Source organism: Nyctereutes procyonoides, unplaced genomic scaffold (genome assembly GCF_905146905.1).
Source record: "Nyctereutes procyonoides isolate TBG_1078 unplaced genomic scaffold, NYPRO_anot_genome, whole genome shotgun sequence".
Classification (NCBI taxonomy): domain Eukaryota; kingdom Metazoa; phylum Chordata; class Mammalia; order Carnivora; family Canidae; genus Nyctereutes; species Nyctereutes procyonoides.
This window is the reverse complement of record NW_026575048.1, coordinates 19,805,826-19,818,291: the sequence shown is the minus strand read 5'-3', so window position 1 is coordinate 19,818,291 and position 12,466 is coordinate 19,805,826. Positions and strand designations below refer to the sequence as shown.

The 12,466-nt window shown below is 35.2% G+C and overlaps 1 protein-coding gene across 3 annotated transcripts in view; it reads left to right on the top strand.

Annotated features, from left to right (window-relative positions):
* The window catches only part of ASXL2 (ASXL transcriptional regulator 2), a 126,779-nt gene that overhangs the window by 87,121 nt on the left and 27,192 nt on the right, over window positions 1-12,466 (top strand). The window contains exons 1-4 of one of the 3 annotated variants that reach the window (XM_055327105.1): window positions 6,364-6,435; window positions 6,520-6,635; window positions 10,226-10,355; window positions 11,135-11,278. In XM_055327105.1, coding sequence (XP_055183080.1) covers window positions 10,280-10,355; window positions 11,135-11,278 — 220 coding nt within the window. In that variant the 5' untranslated portion in view covers window positions 6,364-6,435; window positions 6,520-6,635; window positions 10,226-10,279. Of the gene's footprint in view, window positions 1-6,363; window positions 6,436-6,519; window positions 6,636-10,225; window positions 10,356-11,134; window positions 11,279-12,466 lie in introns of those variants that run through there. The other 2 variants (XM_055327106.1, XM_055327104.1) reach the window with 2 other exon arrangements.

Here is a 12,466-nt window from a genome sequence, read left to right as displayed (position 1 = left end):
AAAGGATTATAAAATTTTTTTATTTTATTTATTTATTTATGATAGTCACAGAGAGAGAGGGGCAGAGACACAGGCAGAGGGAGAAGCAGGCTCCATGCACCGGGAGCCCGACGTGGGACTCGATCCCGGGTCCCCAGGATCGCACCCTGGGCCAAAGGCAGGCGCCAAACCGCTGCGCCACCCAGGGATCTAAAAAAGGATTATAAATGGGCTTGATGAAGTTAAAATACAGCCTTAATATTCATTTTTCAATGTCCTATTCTTCATATCTTTATCTTTTTTAAAATGTAGCCCTGGTAAATCTTAGTTCCTTACTTTGTAATTCTGTGGGCACTATTCCCATGCCCTTCCCACACACCCCCTACCCTACATCTTCCCCTCCTCAGCTAGCTGGTTTATTCTTAAACTTTTCATCACAAAGGACTATTCTCTCCCCTCTTCTTTTTTTTTTTTTCTCTCCCCTCTTCTATCCATTGTGGACTGACACAAAAATACAATAAAAATGGCCCAGCAGTGTCAGTTTTCTATGAAAATATCTAAATAATTGCTCTCACTTTTGTATTTATCTAGTAGCAGGCCAGGCTTTGGACTATATTTGAATAGCAATGGTTTAGAGGATTTGTCAATCTTATAAACTGCTGGGAATGCTGTGTTTCTTTAATAAGAAAGGAGGAAAAATCTTTCATTCTGCTTTAAAGAAGGAAAAACACAAAATGATCATGTCTCCCCCTTTTTTGAATTGAGATTAGAAAATAACTCCACCTTCTTGAGTAAACAGTGAACCGTAATGATCTTTACTAGCTAGCACTGCAGAGACATTATGCCAGCTTCTCGGTCATTGCCCATCCTTCCTCAGAAGTAGATGGTTGTCCCTTCTTCTGTTAACATAGATCAGTTTTGTCTGTTTAAAATTTTGATTAAGTTATATGTTCAGGAAAAATGTATACATATTGTAAGTATACAGCTTGTGGAATTTTCACAAATGGAACAGCATCATGAACCAGCATTCAGATCAAAGAACAAAACATTGGGGTGCCTGGGTGGCTCAGCAGTTGAGCGTCTGCCTTTGGCTCAGGGTGTGATCCCAGATTCCTGGGACCGAGTCCCACATTGGGCTTCTTGTATGGAGCCTACTCCTCCTCCCTCTGCCTCTCTTTCTGTGTCTCTCATGAATAAGGAAAAAAAATAAAATAAAAAAGCCTAAAAATATTAAAACAACGAAGAACAAAATATTGTCAATATCCCAGGAGCCCTCTCTGTGCTCCCTTCTGGTAATAACCATTGCCTCAAAGTAACCACTGTAATAATTTCTGATAGTATAGATAAGACATGTCTGGAACAGAACCAGAAACTTTTTAAACTTAAATCATGTTTTTTTTTCCTTGAATAATTTTATAAGTTTTCATCCATATTTTTGTGTATATTCATCAGATTCTTGAAATTGTATAGTATTCTATAACTATTCCCTAGTACCTTTACTTATCCATTTTTGCATTGATGAACATTAGGCTATTTCTAGGTTGTTTTTTTTTTTTTTTTTTTTTTTTTTCTTATTGTGAATTTTTTTTATGTCTGGGCTTTTTTGTTTTTTGTTTTTGTACTCATTTTTTTCTGGGTATGTACTTGGGAGCAAAATTAACTGTAGTGTATACTACCAGACAGTTTTCCAGACTGGTTGTACCAATTTATACTCCCACCAATAATGTATGAGAGTTCCAGCTATTTCTCATGCTCACTAATTGTCAGTCTTTAAAATTTTAGACTTTGGTTAGTATATAATAGTGTCTCATGTGATTTTAAGAACCACTGGTTAAACCTTGTACTAATAAGAGCAAAAGACCAGAAAGAAACAACATACTCATCAGTCTGGTTGAGAGATTATAGTACATCTGCTCAGTGGAGTTCTGTGCATCTATTAAAAGGAATGTGGAAGATCTCTGTATTCTGTTCTAGAATGTTCCCCAGGACATATTAAGTTAAAAAAATCAATATTCTGGACAACTTATGGTGGTTGATTTTTTACTTAAATGAGTAAAATGAATGCCTGGATGGCTCAGTGGTTGAGTGTCTGCCTTTGGCTTGTGTCTTTGTTCCGGAGTCCTGGGATTGAGTCCCGTATCAGGCTCCCTAGAGGGAGCCTGCTTCTCTCTTTACCTATGTGTCTGCCTCTCTGTGTCTCTCATGAATAAATAAATAAAATCTTTAAAAAAAAAAAAAGAAATGAGTACAAGTATTAAAATGTGTATACTATGTTTCACCAAAACAAAAATATAGGTAAAAAAACAATGGAAGGATGCAAATTAATATAAATGATTTCTTAAACGGGAAGAGAAGTAATAAAGGGGTCTCAACAATGGAGGGAGCTAGACTCATATGGAAGTAAGTTGTTTTATCACTTTACATAATTAAAACAAGTTTTTAAAATATACTTTCTAGAAATAACAAAACAAAGCAAACTCAAGTGTATGTCAAATTTGTGGCATAATGACATAAGTTTCTCCTATATCTTAGTTATAGGAGACCAGACACCAAGAAATCCTTAAACTACATTTAGTAGTCTCATTTTCAGGAATTATATAGGTATAGTTTCTTTGAAATTAGATCTATAGTAGAAAGCAAATTAATAATTACAGTAATGTTATTAGGAAGCAGGATTATCAAGGGAGAAGAGAAGTGATAGAATTATAGAATCAGAAAAGTTAAGTGACAGTCCTGTCATCTTAAATTCGAATTTGGCATCTATGCATGAACTTATTTTTCTCTTTATAAAAAACGGGACCTTTCTTGTTCTAATTATTGAGAAGTCCTAGAACCAGTGATAACCCCATAACAGTGAGCACCCCATACCGTGCAGCACATGGTTTTTAATAACATTTCCGATTAAAAGATTCCAGGGTCCTTGGAGAAGTGGCTGATCCAACTTGGGCAAAAAAATATGCAAGGTTGCCTGAGACTCTGTGGCAGGTAGAGAGGAAGCAGCTAGATACTGCTGAGGCCATGTCCCAGAGATGGTTTACGACTTGAAAGCTCTCCCACCAACCCAAGAGGGGGACCCAGTTTGAGTGCCAAATTTGTGATGATTGTTTTTGATTTAAACATTTCAAATACATAAACATCTATAGGTTCATAGTGACAGTTTAAAATCAGTTTTACATACTATTAGTTTTTTGAAACTGCTATAACAAATTACGGCAAACGAGGTGCCTTAAAACAACAAAAATTTATTTTCTCATGTTCTGGAGGCCAGAAGTCAAATCAGGGTGTCAGCAGGGATACACTCCTACAGAGGCTCTAGGGGAGAACTCTGTTTCTTGTATTCTTTAGCTTCTGGTTGCTGAGTTGCCTTGTGGCCATATCACTGCAATCTCTGCCTGTCTTCACCTCACCTTCTTTTCTTTCTGTCCTCTGTGTCACTGGATTTAGGACACTGAGATAATCCAGGAAGATCTCATCTCAAGAGCCTTAACTTAATTACATCTGCCAAGACTCTTTCCAAATAATGTAACATGCACAGATTCTGGGGATTAGGACATAACTTTTTGGTGGCCACCATTCAGCCAACAAGTATCCACTCATTCTGAAAATATACTGAGTTTGGATCTTGGCTGTGCCCCTTACTGTCTGAGTCCTCTGGCAAACTAATTATATTTCCTGATACGTAAAATTTAGATAATATTACAATATACAGAAAAATGTATATATTTGAAATTTATGTATATGTCCTTGGATTGAACCCTGCTTGTACTTTTCTCTCTTTCTCTGTCTCAGTTAAGTAAATTCTTAAAAAAATAAATATATGTCCTTTATAAAACATTTTTGTATTTCCTCGTGTGTATAGAAAAAATGTCAGTAAGGTGCCAACCCAAACATATTATCTAGTTATTTCTGAGGGTAGAATTGGAGGAGTTTGGATGGGAATAGAAAGAAGACTTGTACCCACTTGAAATGCTGTAAAAATGATCCTAGCATGCTGTTAGATGCATACATACAAGATAGTTACTTTTGTTTGCTCTTATTAATAAAAATGTGTCTGAAGAGATTGTAGCCACTAAAAGTAATTATGAGAGAGAAGTTTCTCACCATGTGTTTAAGCCTTTAATATTTAAAAGTTAGGACAAAGTTCAAGTTTCATAGAAGTTGAGACCTGTATTTAGTCAGTTCTGGGAGATAGTCCCTACTAGTGGGTCCTGAAATTTTCATGATTTATTTCAGCTGGCTTTGAGATATGTTTATGTTTCATTTTATAGAAACGGCTTTTGCCTTAAGGGGGAACAGTCCAAATAGTTTGCCCTGGCAATTACAGATAGCTTTATTGTCTCTTTTTCAGGCTGCAAAATGGAATTCTTATATAGTCTAATGGAATTATTTTGTTTGTTTTCTGTTTATTGTCAGGCAGTGCTTGAGGGTTAGGAAATGTATATTTTCAGATTTCTGCAAACCAGAAAATGAACAGTCAAATTTTTGATAATAGTCTATTTATTTTATGTCCCTTTAAAAACATTGGTCAAAAAAAAGACAGGCATTAACAGTTGTTGACAAGAATTAGAACCCTCACACATTCCTGTACTATTGTAAAAATGGTATAGCCAGTTTGGAAGACATTTTGACGGTTCCTCAAAAAGTTAAATATAGAGTTGATATAAGACCCAGAACTTCCACTTTAAGATCTGAACCCAGGAGAATTGAAAATATATGTCTCAATACAAAATCATGCTAATGAAAGACATTCATATCATTGTTCAGAATGACCAAAAGGGGAAACAACCCAAATGTCCATCAGTTAATGAATAAACAAAATGCAGTGTATGCATGAAATGGCCTGTTATTCGATGATAAGAAGTATTGATACATGCTTCAGTATGGATCGAGCTTCAAAACATGATCAGTGAAAAAAGCCAGTCACGAAAGAGCACATATTGTTGTATGATTCCATTTATGTGAAAGGTCTAGAATAGGCAGATGCAGAAAGTAGATTAGTAATTGCATAGCACTGGGCCATAGTTAGGGGAAAGAGAGGTGATAGCCAGCCAGTACAGGACTTTTTGACGGGTGGTGAAAATTGATTCTGGTGATGGTTTTACAACTTTTAACCAAAGCTATTAAAATTTTTACACCTCAGGTAAATTGTATATTATATAAATCATATCTCTGTAAAACTGTCATTTTTAAAAAATTGGTCAATGTAAGTAGACTGAGGATGTGGTTTCTTTCTGTTGCTCAGTTATCTCCGGAATTATCCAACTTTTATGTTTGTATGATAAATCACAACAAACTTTTTTTTTTTTTTAATTTCATGCTTACCACATGTCAGTTCTTTCCCATATATAAACCTTATCATAAGGATTGGAGTTGAAAGCCGGGTATGCCAAGTATGATCAGTCATCATCTTACTCTTGTCTGCTGTTGTCCTCTTTAAATGTTATCCACTGTGTATTCCTTTCTTAGGACTTATAAGAATCTGTTGAAAAACTGTTTTCCCAAACTTGTGTATTCCCATGAACTATGATGCTTCTGCATTTTTATGTCAAGTAGCTACCTACCAGCATACTTTATGTGGTATCTTCAAGCTCTTTCGCCATACCATGAAATGTCATTTTGCTATCCAGGCCTTTTTAGTCCAGTTACTATGGAAAAGAGAAGGTGTTAGTAAGCATGTACTCTTCCAGAATTATCCCTAGCAGTAGTGATTATTGTTTTTTATTATTTCTATTATTAAGGGGTCTGAATCAGCATATTTTGGTTATCTTTTATCATGAGTAATTCACTACTGAACTTTACAGAACATAAAAATCTAGTTGCTGTTTTATTATAATAGGTATATAAAAAATAGGGTATATAGGCTTCTGAAGAGAAAACCCTCATTTACATCTTAGCTTTGGCTAAGCTCTGATGAGGTATAAAACAAGTTGTGATGAAGTAGAGAGGGGTTACACCCTATGCAAGTGTACGTTGCTTCTATTGGAGAAGTCCTAATGCACCCTCTCACATTGGCAGGCCTGAAACTATTGATTTAAGAGCTGAAGGAATATAAGAATTAAAGCTACAGTAGAGTTTTTGAAGTGGAATGGCCTTATTACTTTCATTTTAAAGATAAGGAAAACTGGGACCCATTCAGTCAGTCCTGGGCTCTTTCACAATATTATGTTGTCATTAGGTCTACCTTAAGAACATACATACTGTCCAACAAGCTCTAGAATCTCTTCTGAGTTTTATCTAATTTGATGACTCATGGTTTATATTCTGCTTCCTGCTTCAATCAATCTATTGAAAAATCACAGAATGAAAAGTAATGAATACTAACACACATCCCTTCCCCATCCTATCATCCTTCACTAGAGCTTTCTGAGGAAATAAACTGAAAAGGGAGGCTGTTTGCAGTAGAACTCCAAAAAGAAGATCCTTCCCAAAAGTGTTTGGTCACAGTTCTTAATACAGGTAGCAGCATATGATTGGGGAAGGAATGGTGCTTGATACCAACTCTGATAACCACATTTTTTATTATCATTTTCCCCCTACTAGTATCGTCTAGACTGTCACAGCCATCCTCTCCCCAGTCAGGCTGCCCGTCACCTACCATTCCAGCAGGTAAAGTCATTTCTCCATCACAGAAGCACAGCAAGAAGGCACTAAAGCAGGTAATTATGCTCATCTGTGTTTATCAAAAGTCTAATCTATGTTAAAAATTCGTGATTCTGGAAGGCATTGAAAATTTCTTGAAAGGACATAAGGTCCTAATTTTGAGGAAAAATTTCTTGCAGTTTTCCAATTCGGATTTAATAATTTATGGACTTCTATGTTATAGGTTTGTGGTAGCTAGTCTTTTTTATCACGGTTTAAAAGCTCTTCATTTGTTCCTAATTTGCTAAGAGGTTTTTGTTTGTGGTTTTTAAATTGTGAAAAGGTGTTGAACTTTTCAGGTTTGTTTTCTTTTTTCTTTTTTCTTTTTTTTTTAGGTTTGTTTTCTTCAGCATTTATTGAGAGGGTCAGGTAGCTTTTCTCTTTAAGTCTACGAACACACAGACTTCCGAGGCTAGGTACTCTAGGGTAACGCATCCTTAACTGTCAGCAATAAACTCTACATGTTTGTTACATGTTTTTAAATATGATAGATTTTTCTGTTTTTAAGAGTTTTCTTGGATTTTGCTGTTTTCTTGTACAATTCTTATACAATTTTGGAATCAGGATTCTAGCATTAAAAAGTTGGGGGCAGCCCGGGTGGCTCAGCGGTTTAGCGCCGCCTTCAGCCGGGGCGTGATCCTGGAGACCCGAGATCGAGTCCCACATCCCACGTCGGGCTCCCTGCATGGAATCTGCTTCTCCGTCTGCCTGGGTCTCTCTCTCTCTCTCTCTCTCTCTCTCTCTCTCTCTCTCTGTCTCTCTCATGAATAAATAAATAAAATCTTAAAAAAAAAAAGTTGGATACCTCTCTGCAATTTTCCAGATTTTTGGAAAACAATCATAGAATTGTTTTCATAGCATTTCAGTTTCATCTGTTACTGGTCTCATTTGATTCCTGCTTTTTCAGCTAATTTTGGAAAAACGTTTTTTCTTAATTTTGGATATGTATTTCTCTTAGAAAATGGTCCATTTCACTTGACTGTTAAAAATATTTGCATAAAGTTGTAGTAGCATTCTTTTATGTTTCTTTTTTGTTCCTCATTGTTGTTCATTTATAATGTATCTCTTTCCCTAGGGCTACTTGCCATTGGTCTATGTTATTGGGCTTTTCAAAGAACATTTTTTTTTTGAAATGCAAATGGTCAGTAAATATAAACTCACTACTAATTAACTGAACATTAACAGATTTCTTTTATCCTCAGATTCATATAAACTAAAGAACTTTATCAGATGTTGGCAAGTGTGTAGAAAAATGGCTTCTGGTAGTTGCTGGTGGAATATAAACTATCATATAGCTATTTTGGAAAGAAATTTTGTGATATCGATTATAATTTTATTAAAATTTTAAATGCCCATACCTCATGACTAAGCATTTGAACATTTTGGAACTTAGGTTAGAAAAATACAGATATACATACCAATTACAAACACAGAGAAAAATACTTGTATTGATGTTTGCAATAGCAAAAACTTGCAAGTAACCAAATATATATCAGGGAATTCCTTCATAAATGATGGTGTATCTATATGCTGGACAATGATACAAGATTAAAAGTTTGTAATGTGGTTGTTTTATATATATAGACATGGAAGCATCACCACACTATAATGTTGATTCACTAAACTTAAGTTGTATTACAACATTTAGAGCGTGATACCACTGATAAACAATGCATTTTTAATAGAGACATACATCAGTGTAAGAAAAGCTCAGTAAGGAAAATTAAATTGACTGTAGTTATCTCTGAAGATGAGGGGGCAAGACAGTGGTCAAGAGGGTTTAGCTTTATGTTTGAATTAAATGATAAAGATATAATCGTGTATTATCTATATAATTGAAATTTTAAAAATTATGTAGATCTTAAAGTATTAAAGGAAGTATTTAAAACAAAAGTGATTTTATTAAAAGCTTCAGGAATTTGATAGCATTGATTGCTGTCTGTCTGGATAATCTCATAGCAGTTGTTTTTATAAATTCTTTAGAAGATTTTATGAAGTATGTGATGCTTCTTTCCACAGGAAAAAGGCATGTATTTTCCTAAACCTTGTTAGAAAATGCATGACATGTTTACTACTCCTGTATTATACTCCTGTAATCCCAAGAGTCAAATGTATTTTCTTTAAAGAATACCAGTATGGAAAAATACGTTTATTAGGTTGTTGGTATGTAAAGTAATACCTTGCCTCCATTGTATATTTTTTATAGTATTAGGTGAGAAAAATTACTTCAAAATAAGGTATCCTTTATCACAATATGAGGGTTTTGTTATTGTTGTTCTTTTCATTTTAAAATAGAATAGGAACAGAGTTTGTAAACTACTTAGGGAGGAGAAAACTGAGTACAGTTCTTAGACTATAAGTTACTCTGTTTCCATCATGTATCTGAATTTACATGTTCACAGCAGGAATAGATGAGATCAAATGGTTCTATTAAATTTTGCATTAACCTGGAATGATGTGGATATTGTAAGAGACTAGGAAAGACCCACTGGCTGCCACCCAGGAAGCCTATGAATATTTTCTGTTCTGATTGCAGAGAATGAGAGAGAAGCTATAATCAGTGATTAAACAACACTGACATTTTTTATACATTGTACTCCTGCCTTGGCTTTTATAAATGTTGAAGGTGAATGTAAGCCAGCCAGATCCCTGACTCACTCAGTTTTTCCCTTTGGCAGCTTAGGTCAAGATCAGTCGTTGCACCACTGCCTATGTAACATAGCCTGAGATGAGTGTGAAGACGTAATGGGAACCAAGTAGCCAGTTAACCCACACTTTTTTGCATGATGGTCTAAAGGTTAAAACTTAAACTGGCAATTTAGCAAGGTCATAGATTTCCAAAGTTTTCCTGAAATGTAGCTTTACTTTCTTAATTTCTGTGTCTTTTTTTTTTAAACCTTGAGTTAAAAAGTTGCCTTCATATACTTTCATGACTAAACTCTAGGAAGTTAACTGTCTTCTATTTTTTTTTAATTAGTTAACTGTCTTCTAATTCATTCCAAATAGTTTATTCTACAAACTAGAAACATTATAGAAATAAAAATATGCTGAAATAGCCAGAAGAAATCATACTATGTTTTCCAACCTTCCTTCCCTTCTATTTACTGCTTTGCTATAAATTATGAGGATTTGGTCTTTGGCTCTTACAGGAGATCAGAATCAAGTAATTATTTAACATCTATTGTTCATATGTATCACCTCTGAAATATATGTAAGCTAAATATTTATATTTATACATAGGGCTAATGCAAATGAGTCTCTTTTTTGGTTGAAGGCTTAGAATTTCATTTCCAGAAATGATTGAAAACCTCTAATTTTCTGCTGCTACAATTACGAGAAGTCTGTGTATTACTGGTGATTTTTAAGTTCTAAAAATGTTCGTGGCTAATTCTCACATTTATATACAGGAGTAACACTGCCAAAAAATACTCAAACTCTTAAGTATCATTTTGGCCTTGCATTTAATTGGTTTCATTTAGGGTTTTGTTTACTTTGATAGCTTTCAAAGAAATTGGGTGATCAGCATGTTTCTCACCACTTAAAAAACAGTCGTTCACTGTTATTACTAAAAAATTATTTTGTTGCTTATAGAGTTTTCTTTTTATAGGCTCTAAAACAGCAACAGCAGAAGAAGCAGCAGCAACAACAATGCAGGCCAAGCATGTCCATCTCCTCCAACCAGCCTCTTTCTCTCAAGACTGTCAAAGCAGCCAGTGACTCTGTACCTGCCAAACCTGGTAGGCAGACTTGGGTGTATTTCCATTGGAAGTTTCTTTTTCTAGTATTTTTTATACCATTTTTCCAGTTTGTATACCATATACTTATTTTTAAGTTGCTCGGATTATTTACATAGCCTGTTACTGCAAGATCATTGATATAAATCCATTCAGGATAAATGGGAAAATTTATGCAGAATCATCATGCAGTTATGAAAAAATAAATTGGCGATATTTGCATGTTAGAATGAAATCAATGCCTGACTTCCAGGATTTCTAATCTAGTAATATTTGGAAGCCTCTAATCAGTGACCTTACAGAGCTGATGTTGCCAAGACACTCAGACTAACCTTCACCAGTTTCTCCTTTAAAGATAGAAAATTTTCCTAAGAATATTGGCTACCTTTGAATTTCCATTGGATATAAACACAGTCCTTTGGATTCTGGTTGTTGTTATTGTTATTTGTTTTATTTTTCATTGAAACCAGATTAGATACAGAGTTTGTATTTTATTACACAGTTCATTTTGATGCTAGCTGATTACATGGGCCTACCAAATTTAAGTGGTGTTCTGCAGACCTTTGCATTTTTTTAGGAAGGAGATTCATCACCAGAAGCAAATAATGTGCTGGGGGGAAGGAAGGGATTTTATTTTACTTTTTAATTCTGAATTTGCAGACTCAAAACACATTTGCAGGGTCACATTTCCTCATATGTAACTCCTTTCAGTTTGTGTTGGATTGATTGATTTCTGTCTATAACCCTAATGTCACCAGTCTTTGATATATTTTTTCTCTTAGCAATATGGGAAGGAAAACCATCTGATGGGCAGTCAGGTAGCCCTCAGAACTCAAACTCTAGCTATTCATGTTCAGTTCAAGTGGAAAACCCCTTGTTAGGCTTGGGGAAGAAGGCATTCCAGAGATCTGACAGGCTCCACACACGTAAGTTAATTTACAAAAACTTCAGTTCCGCATCTTAATTTGTCAACTGTGTGTTTGAATTTCAGCAGCTGTTGTGTGGTTTAGTTCTTTTTCTGACAATAGGCTGCTTTGTCTAGCATTATTTATTTATGTCTTAGTTCTGTGCACAGAGAAGTAGAAGGACTCATAATTAAACATAGTAAATTGACCCTTTTTGCCTGCTCCTTCTGAAATCCCACTAAGATGGGAATATGGAAATCCAAAAGATTAGATCCATAAGGGTGAAGAAAACAAGGAGACAACAGATGGGCAAGCAGTCAAGAAATTTTCAAAGATGAAGACTAGATGGAATTTTTCACCGAGCCGAGCAACAGATACCAATAATAAGCCAGCTAAGGCTGCAGACACCAGAAAGATTCAGGAATAGGAGACAGCATGTATCACAGTGGGGAAGGGTGATGCCTAGGATTGAAAAGAAGAGCCTTTTTTGAAAGTTAATAAGAAGCAGTCTGATGCTTTACCATAGCAGGAGGTAGGTTTATTTTGAGGTGACATAAAACCATATAGACTACAAACTCAGAGATAACACTGGTGGCCGAGGGCAGATAATGAGGCAATGTACTGAAATCAGGGAAACAAGAAAAATATAAAGACTAACAGTGATCCTTCTGCTTGGCTTCCAGAATGTTAGTAGTAAGGCATGTTCCTGTCACCATTACTTCCTTCCCTCCAGCCCACTGATGTTCCAGCAAGAGATGGGTGGGTTGGTGCCTAAAAACAGTGGACAGCCTCAGAAGAAAATCTGCAGGCAAATTTATAGATTTCATACTAAATAGAAATCATCTTGGTCATACTTCTGTGAAGTTCACCAGTCTATAAGACCCACCTATGCACCCTAAATTGCCAGTCAGCCTTTTTTAATGCCTTTGTTTTCATTGCAATTATTTACAATCACCTTTGAAGAAGACCTCCACTATGAGACCCAGAATCTGAAATACAGATTCAGAAAAAACAGGCAATTCAGGAATATTTAAAACAAATAACTTTAAAAACTGTAATATCCACAGAAGGATATAAAAGATGATATTGCATCCATAAAAGAGACTATTTTAAAAATTGAAAAATAAAGAGAGTATTAACAGATAAGGTAGCTGAAATTTAAAAAAATAGAAATATTAAAAGGTGGGGTGCCTGGGTGGGTAGTTGGTT